General features: G+C 41.2%; 1 protein-coding gene across 1 annotated transcript in view; it reads left to right on the top strand.

Moving 5' to 3' along the window:
- LAMA1 (laminin subunit alpha 1) overlaps positions 1-6,006 on the top strand; it is a 164,877-nt gene extending 158,871 nt beyond the window's left edge. Inside the window, exons 59-63 of the mRNA XM_073898513.1 lie at positions 330-488; positions 1,030-1,183; positions 2,400-2,533; positions 4,904-5,126; positions 5,706-6,006. Of these exons, the coding sequence (XP_073754614.1) occupies positions 330-488; positions 1,030-1,183; positions 2,400-2,533; positions 4,904-5,126; positions 5,706-5,866 (831 nt within the window). The 3' untranslated portion in view covers positions 5,867-6,006. The remainder of the gene's footprint in view (positions 1-329; positions 489-1,029; positions 1,184-2,399; positions 2,534-4,903; positions 5,127-5,705) is intronic.
- The last annotated feature ends 6,912 nt before the right edge of the window (positions 6,007-12,918 follow it).

Below are 12,918 nucleotides of genomic sequence, written 5' to 3'. Positions count from 1 at the left end.
TCGCTTGCTTTGTGTCTAGTATCTCCCCTGTAGACTATAAGCTCCTTGCAGGCCGGGACCTTTGCGACGTCCTGAAGTATCACCAGGGCTTAGCTCAGTGCCTGACACCTAACAGGCACTGAGCAGACGTTGGTAGAATGAATGAAAAGGTACCAGAAATGTTCTCGACTTGATGAGAAGCTCCTCAACACCAACTGTGTAAAATTTGGAGCCATCCTTTAGGATCTCATTCAGGTTATTTACAGCTATAATGAATGGATGTTGCAAACAAACATCTGTTAATGTTTTCTCAGATTCCTTAAAAACTGGATATTCTCATTTTGTTCTAGGTCAAGACAGAGCACTTTAAAAGAAAGGGCTTCATAACGGTCGACGGCCAGGAATCCCCCATGGTGACTGCTGTGGGAGATGGGACCATGTTGGATGTGGAAGGAAAGCTGTATCTCGGGGGCCTTCCCCCTGAGCACAGGGCCAGGAACGTTGGGAATGTAAGCAGCGTTTTCTGTTCAGAGCCCATTTTACCTTTATTGTAGCTGTGTTTTTATCTTGTTTCTTTTGTAAAGGAAAATGTTTATGTTAAATTATCTTGTTTGAGCCTGCGGCTTGGCTGCATGATACAAACCTTTTAAACCTCATCCCCGTATTGGGTGTTTGGGCTTCCCCTTGGAAGCCCTTGAAGCTCAGCCAGTCTTTCCTACCTGTTAGTTAATGAACATTTCCCTTTCCACAGCCATTTGGCCTTGGTACGAGTCAGGGAAGTCCAGTGGATTTGTATTTGCAGATTAGAAAACCCAGCATTCTTGATTTCCACACTACTTAATCCAAATAATAGAGAACACTTTTACTGCATTATTAGCCAAGATACTGCTAGCTAGTAGCTTTCAATTAAACATTTATGTAAACTATTGTGAAAATTCGATTTTAAAAACCAAAAGCTCATATTTTAATGTTTTATTGAAGTATAGGAAAGACTGACCCTGGCCCTTCTCATTAAACTTAGAGCATCTATTGTCCTTTCATTTGGTTTAGGTCACCCACAGTGTCCCCGCCTGCATTGGGGAGGTGACAGTGAATGGCAGACAGCTGGACAAGGACAGCCCAGTGTCTGCATTTGCAGTAACCAGGTGCTATACAGTGGCCCAGGAAGGAACCTTCTTTGAAGGAAGGGGATATGCAGCTCTTGGTATGTATTATCAACACGAAGGGAACCTTTGGGGTTAGGCTGCACTTAGATAGGGACCCGAGAATGATATGCTAGGGCAGGACTCCCGGACAAGGCTGCGCCAAGACCACAGTTAGTGTTCCAGTTTATCAGGATTTCTCAACGCTAATACAAAGCCTGCTCCCCCCAGCAGTGCTGTACCTCCTGGCAGAGGGCACACATGTGGCACCGGTTTCATCTGCATTTCCCCTAAATTTATGTAACGCATATTGTCTCTGCTCAAGTTAATAAAGGCCTTTGACAAAGTCAGCATAAAATATCTAGACCAGCCAGCCAAATGCAAGTCAGGTTTGATGAAGAAACTGACTCCATTGAGACTGTTGAAAATATTGATCCTAAGTAGAGGAATTTAAATGTCTAAAGTGCCTTAGAATGTAAATTCCTCAAGGTTTAGAACTAGCCTTTGTAACGTATCTGGCGTTCCCTCTCCATTTGGTGTCCGCGATTTGCTGTTAACCTCCTATCTGCACTCAGGACGGTGCTCCTCTTGGCCTCTGTTCCGCCTTCTTCGCAGGGAGCCGCATTTATCTGGCTTCCAGGGAGGCCCTGGCGGGAGTCAGGGGGAGTCAGGGGCAGGTGGACAGGGGGCAGAGCTAGCATGCACCCCTCACTCAGTGCTTCCCAGCTCTGGTCACCCCACCTGCTCCCAGTTCCCCTTTAACCCTGGACTGAACGACTGCCTGCTACATAGCCCCAGTTTGCTTCTTCAGCTTTCCCATCGCCTAAATAAAATATCCATTTCTTTAAATCCCCACTTTAGAAACACCTAGTATGGATGCTAGTATATGATGACATACCCAGTATTGGGAAAATAGAGTGGACTACTCCCTGCTGGATGATGATGGGATTATATGGATCAAATCCTTCTGGTTTTTCCCCCTCTGTGGCTCTAGATGAAAGGATGGGCCTGCCTCGACTCTAGTCTGGCTTAGCCCTGATGATGGCGTAGGTCTTCTTTAATAGCATCACTTCATCTTACAGATGAGGAAGCTGAGGCTCAGAGGGTGGAAGTGACTTGCTGGTGAGGATGGAGCTGGATCAGAGAAAGAGCTAGAGCCAGGCCTCCTGAGCCAGGAGCCAAAATACACAGCCAGACAGCCAGCCCATGACCTCTTTGACCCTGAGCCTTCTTGGGCCAGGCTCACTCCCAACTGGGGGTTATCTTTGTATTTTTCAGTCAAGGAAGGCTACAAAGTCCGATCAGATGTAAACATCTCACTGGAATTTCGTACCACCTCTGAGAACGGTGTCCTCCTGGGGATCAGCAGCGCCAAAGTAGATGCCATTGGATTAGAGATTGTAAATGGCAAGGTAGGTGCTTGATCTCGATGGGGTTCCTGCTTACCCCAGTGTCAGAAACAGAGCAACTGAGAAACAAGCCGAAATACCTAGATCCAAATTTCCAATGATCCATTTCAATGGAGTGGAGAAAAGGTTCAATTAATCCTAAAAAGATTACAAATGACAAAAAAAATTGAAATTAAATTTAAAGCAAAATTACAACTATAATACACCATCTGAAAGTTGCCAACCTGATGCTCTTACCCTCCCTAATATTTGTCAACTTGTTATTTGGAAATATAGACTGTGGGCAAGTTATAGTAACATGTACAGGGAGGTCTTCTTGCACCCTTCCCCCAGGCTCCTCCAGTGTTAGCAGCTTACATAACTCTTATCCAACATCAAATCCAGGAAACTGACATTGGCAGGATCCAGACTTTTTTCAGTTACACTAGTTGTATATGTACACGTGTGTGTGTGTGTGTCTGTGTGGGTGGGTGTAGCTTTATATAATATTATCATATGTATCTTGTTTAGCTTTATGTATCCACCCTCACAATCAAGACACTTAATTGTACCATTACCACAATGCTCTGTGGAGCTACCCCTTCATATCCACACCAGCTCTCTCCCTAGCCCTGGGCAACCATGAATCTGTTCTGCTGCTGTTATTTCATGATTGTTATATAAACCATATGTTGCAGTCTATATCCTCTTGAGATTGGCTTTTTACACTTAGCCTCATTTCCTGGTAGTTGACCGGGTTGTGTGTATCAACAGTTCATTGCTTTTTATGGCACAGAATTCCACGTGATGGATATACCATCATCTAATTTTTTTTTAATGCAAAAAACAAATTTTTTCTGTAACTATTCCACCCTTGCTTTTCAGCCTTCAGTCCTTCTCATTTTTGGGAACAAAATAAATTCAACAATTAGGAGTACCTTAGTCTCTTTCGCTTCAGAACTGTTTCCAGAGTTTCTCCTGGTTCTCATTTTCCTTCCTCGCCCCACTGGGGCCGTCTGGCCGCAGGCAAGGTGGGAAGGAAGAGTGCTTCTTGTCCTTTTTCTTTTCTGGAAGCTCTCTCCTGACAGTAGTCGAGGTATGGCTTGAGTCTCCTGGTTTTCGGGCACAACCTCTGTCTTTTGCGCCGGAGGCCCGTTGTCCCTGGCCAGTTGTAATGAGTAGTCTGAGGTCTCAGCATCACCAGTGTGTGGGGGCTGAGCCTGGAGACGTGGCCAACATCCTCGGCAGATGAGGCTTCCCTCCGGTCAGGGGCATTGCTGCCTCTTTGGCCACATTCTGTGCCCCCCCGAGGGCCATCTGAGAACTGGGGAGTTTCTGCCAGCCCCCTCCTAGGCCGTGGGGGAATGGGAGAGGTCTCTCAAGTCCTCTCTCTACCTAGCTGCACTTTGCACCATTTCTCTTGCACTGGGGTCAACTTGTGTTGCTCTGGGACTAATGCTTGAATCTTCTTAAGCTATTGCCACCTGTAAGGGAAGGAACAAGTCTTTTTGCACTAGATTTCTCCCAATCTTATTTGCTTGTTTCTAGTAATTCGGCTTATTCCCTGCGGGGTTTCTGGCTCCTAGGACATCCTAGCATGGGGGTGAGGAGGCTATAAGAAAGCATCCCTTACGCTTCAGCTCTTCACCCCCTGTCTACACAAAGCTGCCTCTCCAGCACACTGCTTGCCTCTCTGCGCTGTGGCTTACACCAAATGCTTCCTAATCTGCACTTCAAAAGAATTTTGAAAAAATGTGACACCTGAAAATGTCATCAGAAGTGTAACAGTTGCCAAAAGTGTAATTTCTGATGTATATTTTACCTCTATTATTAGCTTATTTTTCCTTTAAAACTTTGCTTAGCTGTCGCCCAAGGGTTTATAATCTACATCTATAATTTGTTACAGTCTACCTCGAAATACACTGGGCCCCCTCCCATACAGCATAAGCACCTTACAACGGTGTACTTGCAAGTCTTCCCTGCCATCTTTTGTTGCACATCGTAGATTTTTTTGTGTTACCACGTGCTGTGGTAGAGCATCTACAGTCTGTCAGAAGACAGTGAGTAAATGTCTCTTCATAGGTGCTAGTCACCTGCTATTAACTGACCCTCAGTCAACCCAACAGCTCCTGCTATCCTGAAAATGAGCCACTGATTGGAGGACATAATGCAAAAAAACAGTGGCTCAGGCTGATTCCCATGGAGGTGGTCATTGGTCTTTTCTGTAATTTGGGGAGTAATAAAATCTGAATCCTTTCAGTGTTTCATAGTTTGCCTTCCTTTTTAGCAGAATTTTGAGATTTTTATCTATTTCAAGAGCATTATATAAATGGATTGTGTTCCTTAAATATGGAAGAATTCACCAAGATATCTGCCTGTGTTTTGCTGGTTTAGATCTTGTTTCATGTTAACAATGGTGCCGGTAGGATAACAGCCACATACAAGCCCAAAGCTACCAATACTGTCTGCGATGGAAAATGGCACACACTTCAAGCTCAGAAAAGCAAACACCGCTTGGTTCTAATTGTTGATGGGAATGTAGTTCGTGCTGAGAGTCCACACACCCAGTCCACCTCAGCAGACACCAACAATCCCATTTATGTCGGTGGCTATCCTGGTACGTATGGATGTCTGCTTGGCCCATTCACTTTTAAGTGGCATTGTCACTAAGGGAAGTTTTAGATCAGGTGGATATAGAATAGAGACTAAGAAAAATACATGGTTTGGATAACAAATCCTTTACATTTTTAGAAAGGTTATTTCAAATACCTAGGAATTCTTGGAAAAATTAAAATATCTACACACATAAATTCACCCTTAGTTAAGACTCTGGGAATATTGGATGCCTTGTAAAGTAAGCTATATGACTTAACCAAGGTGACTCATCTTAGGTGACCCCCAGAGTAGGAAATCATTTTAGGGGACAACCATGGTCTTATCTTCTCACAGTGATGCTGGATTTGAATTATGCATTTCAGATGTTCCAAGTAATTATTACAAATAATAAATAAGTTGTGACTCAGTTAAGGCACAGTTGTGACTTAAATTGTTTTCATTGCATTATCCCCGAATAACATATGTGGGAGAATATTATTCTAATTTTGATAGAGAAACCACTTGATATTATTTTTGTTCCTATTGTGCTATCCATGTCATTTAACAAAATTAAACAAGACTCTGCTTTCTTCTTTAACAGCTGATGTAAAGCAAAACTGCCTGAACAGCCAGACCTCCTTCCGGGGGTGTTTGAGAAAGCTCACTCTGATTAAGGGCCCCCAAGTACAATCCTATGACTTCAGCAGAGCTTTTGACCTACAGGGAGTTTTCCCTCACTCTTGTCCTGGGCCTGAACCCTGAACTTCAGAGAAACTCCCCAGTTGGGAATCATTGCTTATATTTTGAGAATTGTTTTTGTGCATTAAAATCTCTTCAGTTCTGATTTCATTTTCCACTGAGGTTAACTAAAACCATGTATACAATAAATATATTAAATAGTTTAAAATGTAAATTGAATTCATTGGCTTTCTTTTTCTTCATAATCATTGAGTCTTCTGTTGATTACTTGACAGTTTTTCATGTTTTGCATTTGAGTTTCATAAAAATAAAGTATTGAATCTGGTCCAGGATGGCAATGTAGAAAGACCCTGAACTCACCTTCTCCACGGACACACCAAATCTACACCTATTTATAAAGCGATTCCTCCTGAAGAACTGAGGGCTGACGGAATGGCTTCTGTACAACAGAGCACATAAAAAATGGCAAGGGAGATGAATACATGGTAATGAAAGGAAGGCCCATCCCTGTGAACCGCAGTGGGGAGGGACAGCACTGAGGGACCATGAGCAGATTTGTCTGCCCTAGGGCACAGAAAAAAAGCCGTGGTTTAAAAGAGCAACTAGTATATAAAAGATCCAGCCTTAGAACTCCACCAAATGGGAGAGCTGCTGGAACTCTCTCTGGGTCAGAGGAGCTGGCAAGTGCCATGGTTTATGCTCCTCTGAACACCCTGATAGCACAGACAGGAGCAGGGTCCAGGTGCTGTAGTTGACCTGCCGCCTCAGCACTGGGTCCCTAGCTCACAGTAGCCCTGGGTGTCCTGGAGCACAGAAAAAAAGCCCCATGGCTTTTTTTTTTTTTTCCTAGCCTAGAAAAGAGCCAGCCCTAAAACCCCAGCAAACAGTGAGGCAGCTGCTGGATTTCTCTCTAGGTTGGAGGGGCTGGCGAGCACCATGGTTTATGTTCCCCATCTACCTTAATAGTGTAGATGGGAGAAAGGTACAGGCACCATTGCTGGCCTACTGCCTCACTGAGCTAGCCCACTAGCCCACACCACTCCAGCCATCCCACCAAGGTGGCCCCAGCACAGCGTACACTGGAACACCCCTGGTCAGTGCTCACTATAGCTCCAGCCATCCCAACAAGGTGACCCAGGCACAAAGCACCCCGGAACATGCCATGTCTGTACCACTTCAGCTCCAGACTGCTTGCTAGAGCACCCTGGTGCAGAGCACACTGGGCCCTCTTGGTTCATGTCACATTGGCTCCAGCCACCCCACCGAGGTGCCTGATGCGCAGAATGACCAAGAATCTCCAGCCCATACCTGCCTTGGTTCCGGCCACAGCACCAGGGCAGCCCCTGTGCAGAGTGTCCCAGGACAGCCTGACCTGTGCCAGCCTCAGCTCTAGCTGCCCACTAGGTCGCCCCTGTGCTGAGCACGCTGGGACACCCAGACTTGCACCCACTTTGACTTCAGCTGTTTTCCAAGGATGCCTTCTGGCCAAAGAGATCTGGAACCGCCTGAGCCAATACCCACATCAGCTACAGCTCTCCTGCCAAGGTGCCCCATGCATGGAGCACCCCAGGTCCCCCTGGCCTACCTCTGCCTCAGCTATAGCCACCCCACCAGATTGTGCACTGCACAGAGAGCCCTGAAACCCCCCCCCACCAGCCCACATCCACTTCAGCTTCAGCTATCCTGCCCCGGGTGCCCTCTACCTGAAGCACTTTGGGACAGCCCTGCCCATGCCCATATCAGCTCTGGCCATCACACTGGGGCAACCCTAGCCCGGAGTGTCACATGATCCCCCGCCCACACCAGACACAGCTCCAGTCAGCCAGCCAAAGTCACCAGGCACACACAGTCTACACAGGAGATGACCATACACAAGACCATTCTTTCAAGTTTAGAAGTGCTATTCCACCTAATTCAGAGGATCAAACACAGAAATTCAAGCAAAATGAAAAGACAGGGGCATATGCTCTCAACAAAACAAGACAAAAACTCAGAGAAAGAACTAAATGAAATGGAGATAAATATGTCTAACAGAATTTAAAATAATGATCCTAAAGATGCTCACCAGACTGGAGAGAAGAGTGGAAGAACTCAGGATTTCAATAGAGAGGCAGAAAATATAAAAAAGAACCAATCAAAATAGAAATTAATAACTAAAAAAATGCACTCGGGATCAATAGTAGATGAACAGATGCAGAACAGATCAGTGATAAAGACAGGGTAATGGAAAGCGCCCCAGCTGAAGAGCAAAAAGAAAATAGCATTTAAGAAAATGAGGATAGGTTAAGGGCTCTCTTGGACAACATCAAGTGAACATTTACATTATAGGGGTCCTCAAAGATGACGACAACAGAGAGAAAGGAGCAGAAAACTTATTTGTAGACATAATAGCTACTGGGGAAGTAAAAGTATCCAGATTCCAGAAGTACAGAGAGTTCCAAACAAAATGAACACAAGGAACACACCTGAACACAAAATTAAAATGTCAAAGGTTAAAGATAAAGTGACAATTTTAAAGCAGCAAGAGAAAGCAAAATGTTATGTACAAGGGAAACCCTATAATGCTATCAGCTGAGTTTTCAGCAACTACTTTGCAGTCCTTAAGGGAGTGGCATGTCCTATTCAAATAGCTGAAAGGCAGAAACCTACAACTGAGAATACTCTAGCCAGCAAGATCATCATCCAGAATTTAGAGAGAGAGAATTTCCCAAACTCACTAAACCGCCTTATAAGAACTGTTAAAGGGACTACTTTAAATGGAAACCAAAAGGTCTTAATTAGAAGATTATGACTAAAAAGATGTAAAATATGAGCATACACATAAAAGGAGGAGAGACCAAAAAAGTTCTTCTGGAATGTATTCACACTTAAGTAACCATCAACTTAATATACACTGCTGTATACTTAGGATCCTACATATGAGCCTCATGGCAACCCAAATCCCAAAACATATGATATATAAGGAGAAAGAAAGCCAAACACGACAAAGTCCTCAATTGCAAAAAAAGAGAACAAGAGTAGAAGGGACAGAGAAGAGCTACAAAAACCACTAAAAACAATGAACAAAATAGCAATAACTATTTTAAATGTAAATGGACTAAACGCTCTAATCAAAAGACATATGGAGGCAGAATGGATAAAAACAAGACCCATTTATATGATCCCAACAGGAGACTCACTTCAAAACTAAAAACACATCAGACTGAAAGTGAAGGGATGGAAAAAGATATACTATGCAAATATAGTGGGGGAACAAAGCAACACTTAGACAAGATAGACTTTAAAACAAAAACTATGACAAGAGACAGGAGAAAGGCAATACATGATGATAAGGAGTCAATCCAAGAAGAGGATATAACAATTGTAAATATCTATGCACCATCACTGAAACACCTAAATACATAACACAAATATTAACAGATATAAAAGGAGAAATTGACAGTAATACAATAATAGTAGGGGACTTCAATACCCCACTTACATCAAAGGATAGAATATCCAGGTAGAAAGTAAGGAAACAGTGTCTTTGACATATTAAACCAGATAAACCAGACATGTACAGAACATTCCATCCAAAACCACAGAATACACATTCTTTTCAAGTGCACGTGGAACATTATCTAGACTAGATCACATGATAGGCCACAAAACAAGTCCCAATAATTTTAAGATTGGAACTGTATTGTGTATCCTTTCCAGAATGGTATGAAACAGGAAATCAACCACACACACACACACACACACACACACACACACACACAAGCGAAAAACACAAACACATAGAGGCTAACCAACATGCTACTAAATAGCAAATGGGTCAAGAAGAGAATTCAAAGAGGAAATTAAAAAATTCAGAGACAAATGAAAATGCAAACACAGTAATTCAAAATCTTTAGGACAGAAAAAAACAGTTCTAGGAAAGAAATGTATGGTGGTACACACCTACCTCAAGAATCAAGAAAACTCTCAAATAAACAATCCAACCTTACATCTAAAGAAACTAGGAAAAGAAGAAAGCCCAAGGTGAGCAGAAGAAAGGAAATAAAAAATATCAGAGCAGAAATAAATGACATAGAGACCCCCCCAAAAAAACTACACACACAATAGAAAAGATCGATGAAACCAAGAGCCAGTTCTTTGAAAAGATCAACAAAATTGATAAACCTTTATCCAGACTCATCAAGAAGAGAGAGGACACAAAGAAATAAAATCAGAAACAAAAGAGAAGTAACAACACTACAAAAATAGGATTATAAGAGAATACTACAAAAAAATTATGTCAACAAACTAAACAACTGAGAACAAATGGATAAATTCTTAGGAACATACAATCTTCCAAAATTGAATAAGAAAATATTGGAAATCTGAACAGACAAATTACTAGTAACAAAACTGATTCAGTAATCAAAAAACTCCCCAAAAAACAAAGTCTAGAACAGATGGATTCACAGGTGAATTCTACCAAACATTTAAAGAGTTAATACCTATTCTCCTCAAACTATTTCACAACATGGGAGAGGAAGAAAAACAGCATTGCCCTGATACCAAATCAGACAAAGACACTATAGAAAAAGAAAACTACAGGCCAATATCCCTGATGAACATAGGTGCAAAAATTCTTAACAAAACATTAGCAAATCATATCCAACAATACATTTAAAAACTCATTCACCACAGTCACATGGGATTTATTCCAGGGATGCAAGGATGGTTCAGTATTCCTAAGTCAATCAATGTGATACACCACATCAACAAAATGAAAGATGAAAATCAAATGATCATTTCAATAGATGCAGAAAAAGTATTTCACAAATTTCAACATCCATTCATGACAAAAACTGTCAAAAAAGTGGGTTTGGAGAAAGAACATACCTCAACATAATAAAGGCCATATATGAAAAACCAACAATTAACATCACACTCTATAGGGGAAAAACTGTCAATATCAGGAACAAGACAAGGATGTCCATTGTCACCGCTTTTATTCAACGCAGCACTGGAAACCCTTGCCACAGCAATCAGACAAGAAAAAGAAATAAAAGACTTCCAAATTCATAACGAAGAAATTAAACTGTCACTATCTGCAGATGACATAATACTATACAAAGAATACCCTAAAGACTCCGCCAAAAAACTATTAGAAGTAATAAATGAATTCAGTAAAGTTGCAGTATACAAAATTAACACCCAGAAATCAGAAATCCATACACGAATAATGAAGTAGCGGAAAGAGAAATTATGAGAACAATTCCATCTACAATTGCACCAAAAAGAATAAAATACCTAGGTATAAACTTAATCAAGGAAGTGAAAGAAAACTGTACAACACTGATGGAAGAAACGGAAACAAACAGAAAGCTATTTCAGGTTCATGTACTGGAAGAATATTGTGAACATGTCCATACTAATGATCTATAAATTCAATGTAATCCCTATCAAAATATCAATGGCATTCTTCACAGAAGTAGAAGAAATAATCTTAAAAAATTTGTAAGGAACTACAAAGATCCTGAATAGCCAAAGCAATCTTGAGGAAGAACAACAAAGCTGGAGGTATTACAGTCCCAGATTCCAAGATACACTACAAAGCTGTAGTAATCAAAACAGTATGATAATAGCACAAAAACATACACATCAATGAAACATAATAGAGAACCAGAAATAAACTCATGTTTATATGATCAATTAATCTATAACAAAGGAGGCAACAATACACAATGGGTAAAGACAGTCTCTTTAACAAATAGTGCTGTTAAAACTGGACAGCAAAAGAATGAAACCAGGCCACTTTCTTACACCATACACAAAAATAAACTCAAAATGGACTAAAGACCTTAAGTGAGACTTGAAACTATGAAACTTCTAGAAAAGAACATAAGCAGCAATTTCTTTGACATCAACCATGGAAACATTTTTCTACATACATCTCCTTAGGTAAGGGGAAAAAAAGCAAAAATAAACTATTGGGACTACACCAAAATAAAAAGCTTTTGCACAGTGAAGGAAACCATCAACAAAACAAAAAGGTAACCTACTGACTGGGAGAAGATATTTGCAAATGATATATATGATAAGGAGTTAATATCCAAAATACATAAATAACTTACACAACTCAACACCAAAAAACCCAAATAATCAGATTAAAAAATGGGCAGGGGACCTGAACATTTTCCCAAAGAAGACACACAGATGGCCAACAGACACATGAAAAGATGCTCAACATCACTAGTCACCAGGGAAATGCAAATCAAAACATCAATGAGATATCACCTTATACATGTTAGAATGGCTAATATCAAAAATACAAGAAATAATATGTGTTGGTAAGGATGTGGAGAAAAAGGAACCCTTGTGCACCACTGGTAGGAATGTAAATTGGTGCAGCCACTGTGGAAAACAGTATGGAGATTCCTCAAAAAATTAAAAATAGAAATAACACACAATCCACTAATTCCACTACTGGGTATTTACCCAAGGAAAACAAAAACACTAATTCAAAAATATATATGCACCCCTTTGTTTACTACAGCATTATTTACAATAGTCAAGATATGGAAGCAACCCCAGTGTCCATCAATAAATGAATGGATAAAAAGAGTGAAAAGTATACATATAAAATGGACAAAAAGCAGGAAAAGACCCATAAATACAGAGAACAAACTGATGCTGGCTAGAGGGGAGTGGGGTGGGGGATGGGCAAAATGGGTGAAGGGCAGTGGGAGGTACAGACTTCCACTTACGGAATAAAGAACTAATGGGGACGAGAAGTAATAGCACAGATAAAACAGTCAGTGGTACTGTACCAACGTTATGTGGGGACAGATGGTAGCTACGGGTGTAGTGAGCGCAGCGCCACCTACTGACCTATCCAGTAATCATGGTGTTGTACACCTGAAAATAATGTAACACTGTGTATCAACTGTACTTCAATTTAAAAAAAAAATTTTCCCTTAAAGACTGAATAGTAAAAGAAAGGACTGTCAACCACATCAATCTTAATTTGAAGAGCTGAGAAAAAAAATCATTTTCAAACAATCAGATAAGATCCTATTTCTAAGACAAAAAAAAAATAAGAACCCTTCTCTATTTTATACAAAGTGTCTAAAGTCTAAAGA

The sequence above is a fragment of the Callorhinus ursinus genome, unplaced genomic scaffold (assembly GCF_003265705.2).
Source record: "Callorhinus ursinus isolate GAN/ISIS: 27379988/994484 unplaced genomic scaffold, GSC_fseal_2.0 scaffold11, whole genome shotgun sequence".
NCBI lineage: Eukaryota > Metazoa > Chordata > Mammalia > Carnivora > Otariidae > Callorhinus > Callorhinus ursinus.
This window is presented reverse-complemented; position numbering and strand designations above follow the sequence as displayed.